Source organism: Natator depressus, chromosome 9 (genome assembly GCF_965152275.1).
Source record: "Natator depressus isolate rNatDep1 chromosome 9, rNatDep2.hap1, whole genome shotgun sequence".
NCBI lineage: Eukaryota > Metazoa > Chordata > Testudines > Cheloniidae > Natator > Natator depressus.
This window is the reverse complement of record NC_134242.1, coordinates 46,367,488-46,385,105: the sequence shown is the minus strand read 5'-3', so window position 1 is coordinate 46,385,105 and position 17,618 is coordinate 46,367,488. Positions and strand designations below refer to the sequence as shown.

At 38.9% G+C, this 17,618-nt stretch overlaps 1 protein-coding gene across 4 annotated transcripts in view; it reads left to right on the top strand.

Annotated features, from left to right (window-relative positions):
- Nucleotides 1-17,237, top strand: part of UGGT1 (UDP-glucose glycoprotein glucosyltransferase 1) — a 93,891-nt gene extending 76,654 nt beyond the window's left edge. For all 4 annotated transcript variants that reach the window (XM_074964014.1, XM_074964016.1, XM_074964017.1 and 1 more), the window contains exons 32-41: nt 325-409; nt 2,230-2,318; nt 2,880-2,984; nt 3,881-3,965; nt 6,101-6,283; nt 7,438-7,598; nt 8,111-8,225; nt 10,861-10,977; nt 13,185-13,353; nt 14,398-17,237. In XM_074964014.1, coding sequence (XP_074820115.1) covers nt 325-409; nt 2,230-2,318; nt 2,880-2,984; nt 3,881-3,965; nt 6,101-6,283; nt 7,438-7,598; nt 8,111-8,225; nt 10,861-10,977; nt 13,185-13,353; nt 14,398-14,423 — 1,135 coding nt within the window. In that variant the 3' untranslated portion in view covers nt 14,424-17,237. The remainder of the gene's footprint in view (nt 1-324; nt 410-2,229; nt 2,319-2,879; nt 2,985-3,880; nt 3,966-6,100; nt 6,284-7,437; nt 7,599-8,110; nt 8,226-10,860; nt 10,978-13,184; nt 13,354-14,397) is intronic.
- Nucleotides 17,238-17,618: the final 381 nt, after the last annotated feature.

Genomic DNA, 17,618 nt, shown 5'->3' with positions numbered 1-17,618 from the left:
ATATTGGTATCTATGGATCTAACAGTTCCTTTACAAATTGCAACTAATTGTTAAATGAAAATTGCATGCCTTGCCAGACACACTATTTGTTCCATAAGATTAAATCAAATAAATTCCCTTTGTGATCGTGTATGAGCATGTTCACTTTTGTATTTATTGGATAGGTTTGTATGTTTTATGGTGTTAAGGTTTAGTCAGGGAGGGAACTAGGCTGTTAGGAAAAAGATCTTTCTGACAAGTGCTCATGAAGAAGAAATAGGAAACAAAATGGCCCCAGTTCTGTGATGATGGTTACAAAGCTAAATACTTTTTTTTTATTTCTAGCCATGATGGTACAGATTCTCCACCTGACGCCAGTGAAGTTACTGTTGTTCTCAACAACTTCAAGAGCAAAATTATTAAAGTGAAGGTGAGTTTGAAAACTGTACTGCAAGAGCTCCTCTTGAAGTAGGATGGTTGGTTTGAGGTCTTGGACAATGGCAGTGGGAACAAGGTTTTGTATTTTTTTTAAGAACTAATCATCCCGCCTATAAACTTACACCAGATGCAGTGTGTGCAAAATAAAGCAGAAGCCTCAAGATATTTAGATTATGCATGCACTTTTAGGGGAAAGGGATGGCACTATACTGTTACTAAGCTGTTTATAACAACAGTTAGGTCTTATATGGCCTGATCCAAAGTCTATTGAAATCAGTGGGAAAAACTCACTGAAGTAAATAGGACTCCCCCCATTGATTTCACTGGGTTGAGGATCAGGTCCCTAACAATGCATTTCATCCATAGACCTTAAAGCACTTTACAAAGAAATATAAATATCATTATCCCAGTTTTACAGAGGGGAAACAGAAGCACAGAGCGGTGAAGTGATTGTGTAAATTGAAGGGCAGGTCAATGGCAGAGTTTAGATTAAAATCCAGGACTCCAGACACCCAGTCTATAGTCTGTCTCTTGGAACATATTACCTATTTGATATTTGCATTGTTGGTATGAAGGTCCATCTCAAGTCCTATGTCAACAGTACATTTAGTGGAGGGTTGGGAGAGGGTGTGCGACCTCATTCGTGGGGTCCATTTATCCTAGCTCCTGGGTTATAAATAGTAATAATAAATGGTTTAATTATTTATAAAACACTGTTCACTTCCAGCACACAGTAGAATAATATTAATATACAAGAGCACCATATCAATTATATAAGAAAAGTGAGCTGAATTATAAAATTGAAAAGGAAGCAATCATGTGAATGTAAATTGGAAGAGTTTTATCAATGAGGTGCTAAGTTTGGAACAGTATCTGTGTGGTGCCAGCAGTATTATAGTAGCACGTACACTAAATACATTTAAACCCTTTTTTATTGTCATGCATATAATTAGTGATTGTATGTGCAGAATGAGGGATTTGACATACGGTTGCTCTAATTTGCATGCAAATTAGCAACACAGTTGTGCTCACTTTTTACAGGCTCAACTGAGTGCAAAATCTTAAAAATATATCCCTTAATCATGTTCAATATGCTTCCTCCTAGTAATGATTATATAACAAATAAATAGCCAGCCAGTAGTGTAACTACCATTATGGATATGTTTTTAACAACTGGTTATCATATACATTATTAAAGATCTGTGCTTATCTACCTTCTGTCATCAGCTCTGTGGTTATCTGATGCTGTCTCTCCCTCAGAGAGCACACAGCAGATGGAAGTGTAGCTACAAAATGAAACCAGGTTAATCCATTGGTGGTGATGGTTGCAGCATAGCCTTCTCCTCTCTTCCTCCCAAAATTTCTGTTTTGCATTTCTATTTGGCTCTGGTTTTTGGATGTGGCCTTCTCACCTATTAAATCTACCGTGATTAAGTTGCTTCGCTCTGGTGCTGCACTCCTAATGTCTTAGTGGACTCTTTTTTTGGCCAATATGGAGAGTAGTGTTAAATTTTTCTCTAGTTTCCATCATTGAAGATGATGACAAAAATGCATTTTGGTAAGTTTTAGCCTTCTAAAGTCAAAGGTCTTAAAGCCTCTGGAACTAGTTTGAATTTTGTGTTAAAATTCACTAGTGAAAAACACTAGTGAGTTATTGTCCCTTCTGATAAATATCTTAATGTGGCCTAAGTTGTGTGCAGACGGACATTATTCAAATAAAAACATGGTGTGGTGATGACTGCTCAGTATTTTGTAGCTATTTTCTCAGCTATTAATAAAATTTGTTGGCTAATGCAGTGTTTACATTTGCAGGTTCAGAAGAAACTAGACATGATGAATGAAGATTTACTAAGTGATGGAACCAGTGAGAATGAGTCTGGATTTTGGGAGTCTCTTAAGTGGTAAAAATAGTTGTCTGTTCACTGACATCATGCAAGTCTCTAGAGACTGAAAGATTATCTGGTATTTTAATGATGGACCTAAAGAACCAATAATCTATAGCAATTCTGTTTATAAATGGTACTGGATTTGAGGGTGTAACTTTTAAAACTACACTATCAGTAATTCCTGAGAGTCCACTTTATTCAGCTATGCAGAACAAGATGGGCATTGCTTTGTAACTGTGTTTTCCTTCTCCCTTCTGTAAAAGGTTACGGTGTGCCTTTCTTCGTGCCCTGGATCACTGTACATCTTCTAAAGGCCCCACATCACAGGCAGCCCCTTTAGGGCTGAAGAGGTCTCATTAACAGGACTCTTTTCAGAGCCCATCAATAATATAAATCAACTGGCAACACCAAGCATGCCTTCCCTCCCAGGTCTGAGCACATTGTGTCTGCAGCACACTCGACCCCTGCCAGACTGGGAAGTGAGAGATTTGGCCTGGGGGAAAAGCCCAGTTTTCTACATGACATTGTAGACAGGTATAAGTATTCTAACGAGGACTATATTTTTCCTGATTTTAGGGGATTTACAGGTGGGCAGAAGAATGATGAAGTGAAACAAGATAAAGATGACGTGATTAATATATTCTCTGTGGCTTCAGGACACCTGTATGAAAGATTCCTCCGGTTAGTCTAGAGACTGTAATTTTTGTTTCTCAGTCGGTAGATGTATTGCTATTGCTATCTACTTAAAAAAGTAGTTGGAAGCTTCAAATCTCTTTTTAAATAATAATCTGACCATTTCTGTTACATATGAATAGTTTGGTGCAGAGTTGTTAAACACTGGCTATTTCACTTAATAAGGGTAATATTGAAAAAAATGAAATCCAGTGATAAAACTCCCATTAGATTCAAAGCAATTGGAAGCTTTAGTGTATTTTATAAACATTTCTGTTTATGCAGTTTACAGGAAGTGAACTGTTAAGGCAAGCTTTGTTTAGTAGTTCTCACTGAGCTGCAATATCATTGTAGGTTTCGCTCTGCTACACATCAATATTCATAGAACAAACCTTAAGGCAAAGATGAAAAAGTTGATTTTAAAAGCACAAGATATTTATTCTATGACTTTTATTTGTATTCTTATACTATTTTGCTCTTTACAAATAGCTAAAATAGATTTAAGCTGTTTATCTAATAGATAATAGGGCAGTTGATCACTGTCCTATTATTTGATTTACTGTATATTGGATTAGAGAACGACTCACTTTTTATATCCATGCATAAATTATTCAGTATTTTAAAAAAAATATTTTGTACTTAGGTATTTAAGCTGATTTTAATAGGCTGCAGCTGTTTATTTTCTTTTAGGTGCATAATGGTCAGTAATCTGGCACAAATTGCATTCACTAGAATAATGTAGGAAAATAGCCATCTGTAATCTAACCATTACACTGAGAGAGCTTTCTGCAGAACTGGGCTGTACGAACTTTGTCTTAGCAATAACGCTAGTGGTCTTTACAATTGGGGGAGTTTTTCCTGTTGATTAAATGTACAAAAACGTTGTTCTTTTTTGCTTTTGACAGTATAATGATGTTATCTGTGCTGAAACACACTGAGACTCCAGTGAAATTCTGGTTCTTGAAGAACTATTTGTCACCTACGTTCAAGGTTTGTTACTAAATCTTTTACTAGGGGCACAAGTAAAAGTAAAAATCTTTTCTAAGGGTTATTTCATTTGTCATCTTACCTCATTTTTTTAAATATCTGTTCTTTGAACAGGTAGATGAGTCCCATACTAACAACATGAAAAGCTATGTATAATCTATTGATATCTCTTTATTTTGACAAACAAGAAGCGTAGTTGCAGTCTTATTTTTCTGATTAAGAAGTTTTTGTCAGTGAAGATCAGTTTGACAGTGGGTTAACTTTGTAAGGGGGTATATAAGGAGGGAGTTGCACACAGTAGCAAATTGGAGTAAGAGAATTCTTCATATCTTTGTTTAGATTCCTTTGCTTCTATTGTTTGAACTGCTTTTCCTTGTGGTTTGCATGGCAATGTTCATGATAAAGGTGTGGCTGTTAAATAGAGGCTTCTTTTTAAATTGCATGAGGAAGGTGTGCCTGACCTGTGAGGTGGGGGGAGGGAGAGTGTTAATGACCGAGCAGAAAGAGACAAAGCCCAGAGATAGGCAATGCCAATGATTAGAGGCATGGAAAAAGTTCCATATGAAGAAACACTAAAAATATTAGGATCTTTAATTTTTGAGAGGAGAATAATAGGTGGTATGAAAGATATTTATAAAATCAACAGGGCTATAGAGGAGGCCAGTTGTGCACACATACTAAACCAAGAACAAGGGGAATCAGAAGGCAGAAAATAAAAAACTAATGTATGGAAATACTTTTTTATGTAACACAATTAACCTGTGGCAACCATTTATAGAGGCAGAGTGCTTAATAGGATTCAAAAAAGGATTACACATGTATATGAATAAGATGGGGTATACACATATATGACATATCAACCCTGATGCTTCAGGAGATGAGACAACCTTAAATGCCTAGGAAAAGACATTCTCCATGGGCATGTTAATGCATGACTGTCTGTTAAAGTGATTTTACGCCTTCCTCTGATTTATCTGGCATTAGCTACTGTCAGAGACATAACACTGGCCTTGGTGGGCCATGGGTCTGATCTGGTTTGGCAGTTCATTCTAAATGAAGAGTCTGTTTATACAGAAAGAAATCAACTAAGGGCTAGATTCTGTGACTTTACAGTCTGTGCTGCCTCTCAGCCCTCCTTGTTCCAGTGGGGAAGTAATGTGCTACCTTTGGCCAGCAGTACATTATTTCCCGCTCAGTGCAGACTCCACATCATGGATTTGTTGGACAAGTAACAATCTTGGCTTAACCAGCATCTTTTTCTGAAATTAGGATTGTTTTAGTATCAAGACGTCTGGTTACTTTTTCTTTTATAATACACATTTTCAGAGGGTGCATTGTGACATCTTGGGAGCAATACAAAGTCAGTCAGCGAAATCATTTATTAGCCTTTAATGGTATTAAAAACTAGGCATGAATGTGTGCCATTATATTGTTTGAGTACTAGGTTTATGTTAAAATACGGCAGTCGCCGAAGTATTCGATTGCAATTATCAAATGAGTTAGAGGGGGATAGCAGGAGAAGATTTCTTAGGTTCTCTAGTCCCAATTCTCTGCTGATCCAGGATTATTCTCTAATGTGCGCTTACTAGAATTTTTTCAGGGCTTATATTCATTGTTCAAGAGTTGGGGCTTCTCCCACTTCACTTGGGGAAACTTGCACAGCCAAGTGGATCTTTGTTGGGAATCTTTTCCTGATGTTTATCTTACCTTTTTCCCTTTTAGGTTTATTCCAGTATTTCATATTAAACTCAAGTAATCTCTTCTTGTAAATCAAACCCTTCACCCCTGGATCTGTTATAAAATAGATCAGTGTCATAACTGTGGGGATTGAAGGGATCCTAAGATGTTTAGATGGATTTCAAAGACTACATTCTGACAGTTACACTTCTGATGTGTGACTGTCGCATGAAGTTGGGACCGCTTTATTTTTTATTTTTTTTATTATTGTTTGCGATTACATTTACATTTGCTTAAAACAAAAAACCTATTTAGGAAAAAAAAATTGTGCTTTACCCAAAGGCTGCAAAGTCTCTTGGGCCTTTTCTTCTTTTTAAAAATTGTCTTTTCTTCTACCTGGTTTTGCTATAATGGGACAAACCCAGAAATGCAGTTGAGACAAATAATTTTTCCCTCCCCAGGAGTTCATTCCATATATGGCAGAGAAATATAATTTCCAGTATGAGCTTGTCCAATACAAATGGCCCCGATGGCTTCACCAGCAAACAGAGAAACAGCGCATTATCTGGGGTTACAAGATCCTTTTTCTGGATGTGCTGTTCCCATTGGTGGTTGATAAATTCCTTTTTGTGGATGCTGATCAGGTAAGCTATCTGATGGCTTTGGGGTCACTGGCAGGAATTACAAGATCAGCGTACGTGTAGTAAATGGAATGAAATACAAAAACACCTATGTTAAAAACATTATGAAGGTTGCAAAGTAAAGCACTCAAAAGTTAGAAAATGTGGATATAACAAATAGAAGAGGATAGCACAAATCCTATCAGCAAGATAAGCAGCCATCACAGCACCCCAGGGGCCTATTTTTGTCAAGAGACAAAGTGGGCGAAATAATATCTTTTATTGGACCAACTTCTGTTGGTGGAAGGGACAAGCTTTCAAGCTTCACAGAGCGCTTCCTCATGTCTGGAGAAGGTAACCGGAGTGCCCAAACTAGATACAAGGTGGGACAGATTAAGCATAAGGGGTTTGCATCACTTAAAATGAAGTAGGCAATTAAGAGTTAATAGGCGGCAGGGTGTGGTACAAATTGTTGTAATGAGCCACAAACCCAGTGTCTTTAAGTCAATGGTTTTTAGCAAACTTATCATTTTAAATTCCCAGACTCATCTGTTGAAAATGTTGTACAGGTTTCCTTTGAGGACGAGGACTGAGAGGTCAGATATAGAGTGATGGCTCTGGGTATGTGTACACTGCAATTAGACACCTGCGGCTGGCCTGTGCCAGCTGACATGGGCTTGGACTTAAGAGGCTGTTTAATCGTGGTGTAGATGTTTGGGCTCAGGCTGGCGCTCGCGCGCTAGTACCGTCCCATCTCTCAGGGTCTGACAGCCTAGGCTCCAGCCTGAGCCTGAGTCAGCTGCCATGGGTCAGACACAGGTTTTTAATTGCAGTGTAGACATACCCTAAGTCAAGTTATTTGTAGGTACCATGACCTAGATACCAGATTCTCCTTTTATAGCTTTAATTCTAATAACCGAGTCTATTTTGGATTCTTTATATCTTTGTTACTTGAATGATGATGTGCATTATCCTATTCTGATTTGTGTGGGGCAGGGACTTTATCTTCGTCCACTAATACAATGTAGAATGCACCGATAATAAGTAACCTTTCTCTAAATGCTTATTCAGCTTTAACTATAGAGTCCTCACCCACACCTCAAAAATAACCCCCCACACCAGCTTTCCGAAGTCTGTGTCCATGCTAAACAAAATACATTTCCATTTCCCTTTGCTAGATTGTACGCACAGACCTCAAAGAGTTAAGAGACTTCAATTTGGATGGTGCACCATATGGCTATACTCCATTCTGTGAAAGCCGTAAAGAGATGGATGGCTACAGGTTCTGGAAGTCAGGATACTGGGCAAGTCACTTGGCTGGAAGAAAATATCACATCAGGTATTGAAGAATTCAGTTTTACCAGATAGACTGTAGGGCTCGTTTGGTTTTTAAAAAAAAAAAAAAGCAACTTGTGGAAAACTTGAAACAATACTTGCCATTGTTGCTAGCAAACTTTGGTTGAAGTTCATGTGTATGCAATGAAATCCATGTCTGCTATGTGTTTGGAGGGTTTGCTCAATGCTTTCTTTTTCTGGGCTCCATCATGTAAGCTTGGGCAGCCTCTGAATTTCCACTTGACATATTAGGCTAGAGCATTTGCTGTAGCTTTTACAGATTAACTGAACGGATGTTAGTTGCCAGTAGATATATCTGGGTTAAATTTTGAAGGTAATGGGGAAAAAATGGATAATGAGACAGCAATACGAGGATATTGTTTTTGAAGAATCCTTGAATTTATACATCACAACATAGTTTGTCTGGGAGGGTCCAAGATTACATTCTTTTTGAATTTTGTAAATGAATACATCAGTCAGGCTTCATTTTATTAACAACCTGTTATTTGTGTTTAGTGCTCTATATGTTGTGGATCTGAAAAAGTTTAGGAAGATAGCTGCTGGAGACCGGCTCAGAGGACAATATCAAGGGCTGAGTCAAGATCCTAACAGTCTTTCCAACCTTGATCAGGTGTGTGTACTTTGGTTTTTAGTTTTTGCAGTTAGATACTAGCTTTCAGATACTTAAGACTCTGTCTTTAATTCCTATCAAGGTCATATACCTTTTCTTCTTAAAGCAGCTCTGTTTAAAGATTGCACTTTAATCTGATGCTTACTTCAGAGATTTCTTCATTGGCTTAAAACTCCCATGTGTTAGGCAATGTTGTTCTGAAGCCTTGAACCAGTCCCACGCCTCTACTTGGCTTCATCAGACACAGTGACAACTTTCAACAGCAATAATGAGTGTTACCATTAATGCTGCAGCATATACAGTACATTGGATTCTGAGTTCTATAGAAGTTAGATGTGAGGTGAGTTCAAGGCAGAATACTATTTTAGCTTTGCATGCGTTTTTCTTCTGGTCCGTTGTGTTTAATCTTTAACATTATTTTCATTGACTATTAGCTTTTCAGTATTTGGTAGAGATTTTAGTAAGGTTTCAAAAAAATGAAACCAAGCCTCATGAAATGGCATTGTGGAAGGTTCCCCAATAGGAACACTGTAGTCGTTCCGTATTGAGTGTTTTAGTTCTTCAGAGACTGCGTTGATTCTTAAAACTTTGGTTTCCCACTGAAGTCCTACATTACAAAAAAAACACCAAACAATCACGCAATCATGAAATTCAAGTTTCCTTACTGCCTTGCAGATGGCTCTCAGTACAAGTTTAAGACACATCTCTGGGTGTGACAATTATCTCAGTGTCTGTTCACTCCTTGGCCTCTCAGTCGATAGTCAACAAAACAATACCAAGTGTTACGGAGGCTTCTTTGGTATGGACATCTTTTTCTTCGGAAGTGTCCTGAGACCACCATTCAATTCATTTTATAAGACAATAAGAAGTTTTTAGATCGTAATGTTTGGTTGCTACTAGCATTGACCAGATTGGAATTAGGGTTGTGGAGGTGAAAGTCTCTCTAACCCATTTCCAATTTCTTGAGCTGTCCAGTCTGCCCTGGGTTTTCCTAGTTATAGACCAAAGAAAGCTTCATGTATATTCAAATACTCATCTTTATTTATAATGTGCCCTGTGCTAAACTGCATGTATGTTAGTGCTTTGACTTTATGTATCTGAACTTTATACAGTACAGTAACTCCTCACTTAGTCGTCCGGGTTAAAGTTGTTGCGTTATTACGTTGCTGATCAATTAAGGAACATGCTCGTTTAAAGTTGTGCAATGCTCCCTTCAGATTGTTTGGCAGCTGCCTGCTTTATCCACTGCCTGCAGAAAGAGCAGCCCGTTGGAGCTAGCTGGTGGGAGCTTGGAACCAGGGTGAACCGGCAGCCCCCCATCAGCTCCCCGCTCTCCCAAGTTCCCTGTGTGGGCTATCAATTGCCAGGCAGTTCAGCTGTCCCTCCCCCCCCCCCCCCCCCCCCGGCCTTGGAGCTGCTCCGGAGAGCCTCCTGCTTTCTGTGTGGGTGGGGAGGGAGAATAAGGGTGCTAATGTCAGGGTGTCCCCTTCCCCCCACTCCTGTCCCCCGCTACTTTACCCCATTTCCACAGAGCAGGGGGTGGACATGAAAGGGCTCATGATGGAGGGAGCTTGCTGGCAGCAGCTGCTGTCTCAACTTGCCGATCTACTTAAAAGGGCAATGTAATTCAAGTGGGATCAGCATACTTAAAAGGGTAATGCTTGTCTCTCTCACACATGGTGTGTCTCTGTCTCTCTCTTCCATGCTGTCTCCCCTCCCTCCATTACTGCTGCCTTGTAGAGTGCGAGGCTACATTAACAACAATGTGTTAACTCTTGAGGGCTGGGCTCAGCTCAGTGCTAGTTCATCATTTAGCAGTAAAGCATTCTCTGGGAAATATCTCACCTTCTGACATCACCACCTCAACCAAGCTTCACAATTATCATTGTTGTGTATAGTATTATTATATATAAAATATAGTCTTTTATCTGGCAAAAAGTTTTCCCCTAGCACCTAATCCCTCCCTATTTACATTAATTCTTATGGGGAAATTAAGCGAAACGATGTTAAGTGAATCCAAAGTAGCATTTTTCAGGAACATAACTACAATGTTAGGCGAGGAGTTACTGTATTAGAATAATCTTGTGTATAGGTTACCAATGTTTCCATTTGTGTTACTCTGTCCAACAGTCCCACTGACTAGTATTTGTGCTGTTATAGTGCCATGGGACCATTGCTCTGTCTTCTAAACAACTGTACAAGCACCAAGAGGCATCTGTTGTTAATATCTCTTAAGAAAATAGCCATTTGAGCTAGTCTACTGCAACAATGAGCATTTGATAGCTGGATTAATATCCCGTTATCAGATGGAGTTAAAACCTCACATATGCTGACTTCACAAAACGATAAGTGAACTGAAATTTAATTTTGAATACTGAACTCTAAAATTGGTAACTGTTTGTTGAAACAGTCTGGGGTTCTGGTGTTCTCCAGAGAATCTAACTTTTTGTTTAGGCAACGTTATCAGTCATCTTTCACTCACTAGAAAACCCTTGGGTTTTTTTTTTGGGTGTAAAGTACATTCTGCTCTACAGGTTAGGATTTCTCAGAGGGCATCCCTTGATAATTCTAAAGGTAAATGATTTTTTCCTCTCACTGTTGTAGATACCACTAATACATTTTGTCCTTCAAACAGGATTTGCCCAACAACATGATCCATCAGGTACCCATTAAATCACTACCGCAGGAGTGGCTTTGGTGTGAAACATGGTGTGATGATTCTTCAAAGAAGAGAGCAAAAACTATTGATCTGGTAAGGTCATTATAGCTCATAAATAGATTTAAATTGGTTTACACATTAGCGTATTGTTGTGAAATAGAGCTATTAGCATTACTCTTTGGTAACTGACCAAAAAGTAGAAATCGCTTGGGCTGACGTATTCACCTTTCACAAAAATGTATTGGTTGCATCCCTGAGTCACACGCAGCAGGGAGAGGGGCCTTTCCCCAGTTGAACTGAGTACGTGCCCTCTCTCTTCCCACCTTCTTTCCATAGACCTGTTGGGCCAGGCTAAATTTAACCTGAGGATTGTAGGCGGAGGCGGTGAATCAGTTTTCCTTCTCCTAGGTAGGCTTCCCTCCCAGACTGAAGAGTCCCATCTCCCCTGAGCTGTCTGGTTATTTTTAAAGGGTGCCAGATACCCACTTGTCAAGGCTGATTCCCCACTCTGGGCACTTCAAGTGCAGAACGTGGGGACCCGCAAGGATTTTTAAAAATTAATACTTGCCATTCCAGGCTTGTATTAAACTCCCAAGGTTACAGCTTTTTTCTGACCTTGGCTTGGTAAACGCTGCCACCACCCAAATGCAAAATCCCTTTTTGAAACCAGAAAGGCACACTTGGGAATTCCTTCCTGTAGGGTACTCACAAGCCCTTTCAACCCCCATCTGGGGAAGAGCTGAGAAAAAAACTCAAAGGAAATCTGCTGTTGCCACCAGCTAATTTAACAACATATGCACAAACCTCTTAGGACACCAAAAATCCAATCCTGTTCTTAAAACAAAAAAGAAAGAAAGAAAATACATCTGGAACTTAGGCTTTTGCTAGATTTTTAAAGAGGAATTCCAAAAATTAAGCACCCAAAATAGCTTTCTTGGGAGTTCAGATTAAAGGTTACAAGCAAACAAAAGCATCTGGTGTTAGCACAGAGGAGTCCACTAGCCATAAGAAATAAACAGAAATAAACCTAATTGCGTCTTTCTAAACATTCCTGATCTACTTACACATTTGGGGGTTCCAAATAAGTAGTTCTAGGTATGATCTGATGATCTATGATCATACCTGGCTTAAAGCTTCTCATAGCATGATTGCTCTCTGTTCCCCTCTTTCCCGGAGAGCCACAACACAGAGACAAAGGGAAGTTTTTTCCCAATTTTAAAAAGTTCTAGCCCTCCCATTGGTTCTTTTGGTCAGGTGCCTACTCCTTTCCTTTTACCTGTGGGCTTGTTAACCCTTTACAGGTAAAGCAAGTAGAGAACAACCACCAAGAGGGACTTTATAGCTGGCTGGGTGTCCATAAAAGGGCGCTATCTCCCCCTGCACCCCCCCGCCTTCATTTATCACACCACCTTTTGGTAAAAACACCTCTGCCACATGAAGGCAAGTGATGGGAAGTTTGACTGCCAGAGGCTATCAGATAGTGGCCATTTCTAGACATTTTATAGATGTTGGGAGCTCATCCCTGGTCATAACAGCCTTTTAGGGAGGTCCTATGGGTATCTGAGCACTAAAAACAGTTACACAAAAGAACAGATTTTGAAATGAAACCATTAGGATGGAAGTCAGTCTGTGATGTGACTGACAAAATCCAAGAAGCGCTACTTCAGACACAGGCAGAAGATTAATGAAGCTATGGTGGGAGAAGCCAGTAAGAAAGAGACCCCAAGGAAAACCGAGGAAGTGATGGATTGCATCATAGAGGGCAAATTGGTGGATTATAGTGCTGTCTTGAACAGGTGAAGATGAACAGAGAGCTTGCATGACGAACTGACCCCAGAAGATGGAGATAATAATAGCACTTCCCAACCTCCCAGGGGTGTTGTGTGAGGCTGGCAAATACTATGGTGATGAGGGCCATATATGTACCTTACATAGATTCTCCATGTCTTCCGAACCAGCAGTTTTGTCTTTTTGCATTTTGCAAGCATTCATTTGCTTCTTCCTCCTGTATTGGCTAACCACAGCAGCAATTTTAGCATGAGTTGGGAATAGACTTTAACCTGTACTCCCTCCAGCAACTATGAGAGATGCTGCAGCAAGAAGGGCTTTCCTTTCAGTTGGTCATTGATGATAATGGAATTAAAACTACTCTAATTCAGTAGAAAGTGTTCCCCATATTCAGTTTTCTTTTAAGGTCAGGCAAATTTGAAGCTTGAAAATACTTACGTGAATACAGATTTATCTTTTCTGCATGTATGCAAAGGTCATCTGTCTCAAAAATGAATTGGTTTCATTTGCAGTGTAATAATCCAATGACCAAAGAGCCTAAGCTTCAAGCAGCTGTGCGCATTGTCCCAGAATGGCAGGACTATGATCAAGAAATTAAACAGCTACACAGTCGTTTCCAGAAAGAGAAAGAATCGGGAACCCTTACTACAACAGATGGGATGAAACAGCAAAACAGAAAAGGTAAATTGTACAGTCTCCCATTTAGAAAAATGGCTTTATTGAAACTAAAAGTTTGCTGCCCTCACAGTGCATATACATTAGTGTGTAATGGTATTCTGGTGAATTTCTTTCCAGCTGTTGGAAAATAGTTCACGCTTGACCATTTTAATGCAAGTGTATTACCTCATACCATGCAGAAGATAACTGTGTCACTGTATGCTGGCGTGACTATCTTTTTATTTGGGTTTAGTGGAAGAGTCCACTGTAGATGAGAAGAGAAGTTTATTGGCCCATTCCTTGACAAATGCCTTAACAGAATCCAGGCTAAACAAAGTGCCTCGCAGTTCTGTGAATTGAACAGAATGGGAATTTTTCAGAAGTTGAATATCATCCTTACTACGGGGAAATGTTTGGCTGAACACAGACTTCAGTGTACCATTGCATAGTCTCAGTTTTCAGCAGCTGGTGCACTTGCACCAGTGTAGACAATGGCTTAAGCGCTCATGTAGGCAGAACTAAACCGTTTTCAACACTGTCAAGAAGGCCTTCATCACTCCCATTTTAACTAAATTATTTGTGAAGCCTATCTGCAATACATGTCTGTACATGCTTTGGAATGTATTTTGAATAGTGGTAATATATAGTTTATACAGTACATTTCAAGTCATCATTAGCACTTTGCAAATATTAGTTAAGAAATGTACTTGAGAGCAGATTTAAAATTTGGGCATTGTTTTGACCACAAAAACAAGAGCATATATGAAGAGAATGGTTTGGGGGGGGGGATTCATGAACAGAAGCACAGATCTTAAGGCTGGGTGAAGGTTCATAAATTTGGGCCTGCCTCTTAATTTTTCAGCAATTGAAGAAAAATGTAATTCAAACAAAGCTCAAGAGGATTACTGTGTACAGACTGTCCTTTCAATTCACAAGGGATTCATGTCTGTAATTCTATTCTGAGAGAACAATCTGGGGGCTTGTAAAGCCAGTTTCACATGAACACACACAATTCAAACCCAACCTGGAAATGTGATATTCATCCTATTTTTTTTTTCTTTTCTACAGATCTAGGTGCACACGTGGAATTATGATCCTTGGGGGAAAATGAAGTTAGACTGATTCCATAGACCATTTTTATATCAAATGCTAGTTTTTTTTTCCAGTATGTCTGCAAAACTGCTGAATAATTGAATGGGATGATGATGTATGCGTGTTTTATTTGCCTTTGGGTTGATTTCTGCATATGAAATAGGATCAAGGTTACTGTTTTTGCACCTGTGTGGGGAGATGAAAGTGCTCACTCAGAGTGTAGAATTTCAGTAACAGAAGTTCGAAGTACATTGAAAAGCAGCAGGTCTGTTCATCTAGCTGTTGCCACATACAACCAGTGCTGGCCATGATTCTATTAGCCACAGATATCTTACTCAAGAGCACATGGAAAATGCATACTCAGTGAGCGGTGGGACAGCAATAGCATGAGTCCTTACCTCAAATGAGTGTTTTGAGATGGAGCTAGTTTTTCCAGGCTATGCTATGCTTGGAACCATGCCTTGAACTAGTCTAATGTTGGAACTGCAATTTTCAGATGGTCCATCTTCTACAAGGCTCTGTTCATTATGCCACTGATTCTGTTACAGAACAGCAGTTTCATTATTTAAATTGAGACAGCATCTGTTTCCTCACTTTTGAAGAGTTCGTTCAATGCAAAGCTACCCACACCACTTAAAAGCAAACATTCACTTGCAGCTGTATATGCTAACAAGGTTAACAATACTTTGCAACTGATAAAAAAAAATCAGGATTTTTTTTCTGACTTGCCCTTTCCTCCTAAATTTATTTAAAAGTGCCCTGTTTCTCCTTCTACACTCTTCAGAGTTTTTAAACAAATCTGTAGGGCATTAATACTGCTGTGGTTCATTGTTTTATAAATGTTTTTGCTGTTTATGAAAATCTGTGGAAGTTTTTGATCATGTAAATTTCATTTTTCTTCCAACACAAGATGTCACATCAATAAAACCTTAGAGTTCTTAGGGCTTTGTGTTAGTCCTCACATTCAGTCCTCTTTCCTTTGATCTTCTTGGTCCTCCTTACTGTGGAACATAATAATGGTTTCCTTGTTTGCACACATTTTTTAGTTGCTTTGATGCAATAAGTTTAATTTAAGTGCGCAGAACAGAAAACATTTTTCTCCAAGTAACTGCATCTTTTGAGGATTAGTGTCCTTAGTTTCTTCAGCTGTAAATTTTCTAATATCTCTTTCAGGTATTAATTTTAAAACAAGCCATGGCAGTAATTCTGCCGCACGAGCACACTTATAAAGTCAATTACTGTCTACTCAGGTACAGTGTGTGTACATTTTACCACTGCAGGTAACTGTGAAATATATTATCAAAACAGAAGTTCCTTTAAGAGAATGTTGGTAAGATAAGTTGAGCAATTTGGTTTGTAATGAGATAGCACTATACCTTTGTCCGGAACACCATGGAGATGGAAATCCAAGTCCTTCATCCAAGATGAAGAAAAGTCTCCATATTTTATATTTCAACAGCATTGAAAGAGCTAGGTCTCCCTTTTCAAAAATATGCCTTTTGTGAGCGCCTGTAGATACAGCAATTGTCTATAGTGTGTGTTTTTGGTTTTGTTTTTTTTTAAGAAACAGGCCTCTAGCATTCTGGCCAAGATGATGGGTTTCTCTGTTAGTCTTAGTTTAGCTTTCAGTGTTTTCTTTTTAAAGGTGTATATGATATAAGCCTACTCCAAATGTCAATATTTGAGGTAGGTAATTCTCTGAAATCCGCTTTGAAGTAGAAAGTGGCTCAAATAACCCTAAATTTGTGTATAGAACTCAATGTAGTATCTTGTGACTGAAGGGACAGATTTATTTTTGGAGGGAAGAGGTTTTTAGTTTTGCTTACTTTTAAAAAAAAAAGTATCCATTTTTTCCCCATCACTGATTCATTTTGAACACCACCTCCTGCATCCTATCCAGCTTTAGAACCAGGGAAGTTGTTCATAGCATTCTCCTGAGTCCTGGACAGAAGGGAAAATGGCTCCCTATGTCCCCTTTCCATCTGCACACAGCAGGATTCAGCCCTAAGGGCTGTTGCATTGTACAAGTGGGATTGAGTTTTATAGACATTTACATTTAAGGATGTAAAAATTAGTGTGTGTAACTCCCTTGAGCCGTTTGTATCCCAGTACTTACACATACCCAGAGTGCCTCAGCCTACTACTAATTGATACAATGTGTGCTGCTTACATGGCAGACAGTTATATTGCACAGGCCCTTTTAGGAGATCTCAATCCCCAAAGTGGCAGCTTAGCACTAGTAAAATAGAGGCAACCCCTCTCTCGTGATCAAAGCCATGCTCTGCAGGTGAGTGGGAGAGGGTTTCATCAACCAGAGATTCAGTTCAAATTCCATCATGTCTACGTAACACAGCATCTGTTCATATTGTCTATCCAGCAGCTCTTAATGCACTACTCAGATACTTAAATTATCATTGTCAGAGCTATAGTAATCAAGGCTGGAAAATGAGATGGTTTTTAAACTCATTCTAGCGTAAATTTAATCTAGTTTTATACATTATGACTTTTTCTTCCAATAAAAAGATCAGAAGCCCAAGTACCACAGGTGCTAATAGGACCCTCCAGCAACTTAAAACTAACATTCTTTCACAGGATTCTGAACAGAATGCAACCATGTATGCTAACTTAAAGGCTTTCACAAGCAAAAATTTGAACATTTAATACAAAATCTAATAGCCTGACTCTTACAAGGATTACCCAGTTTCAGCTACTGACACTTCATGACACTAAATATACACAGTGACTGGGACAGAAGAAGAGAGATTTAGTCCACTGTTTTAAAAATATATATCCATCCATCCATCCAGGCTTCCAAGGAGGGAAATAGGAGAGCACACATTCTGTAAATGACTGTTGTCCATGCTGCACAAATTCTGTGAATGTAATCAGAGGCTTGAGGGTAAATGATAAAAGAAATGTAGTCCAGTATGTGGGTCTGTTTGTGTGCAGGTACTGGTAATGAAGTCTTGTTCACAGTTAAGCTGGATACTTATTTTTGAACCACTCACTCTTCAGTTACAGACTTGGGCTGTCCATTGTTTTTTGAAGTGAGTGCCCTAGGAGGAGCATGATTTGAAGACAAAAACAGTAAATTCTTGAAATACTCATAGTTAATGAGGTGTGAAGTATAAAATTGCTATATAAATCAACTTGAATTTAGTAACTTGGAAAGCTATTAAATTGGCCAAAGCTATTGA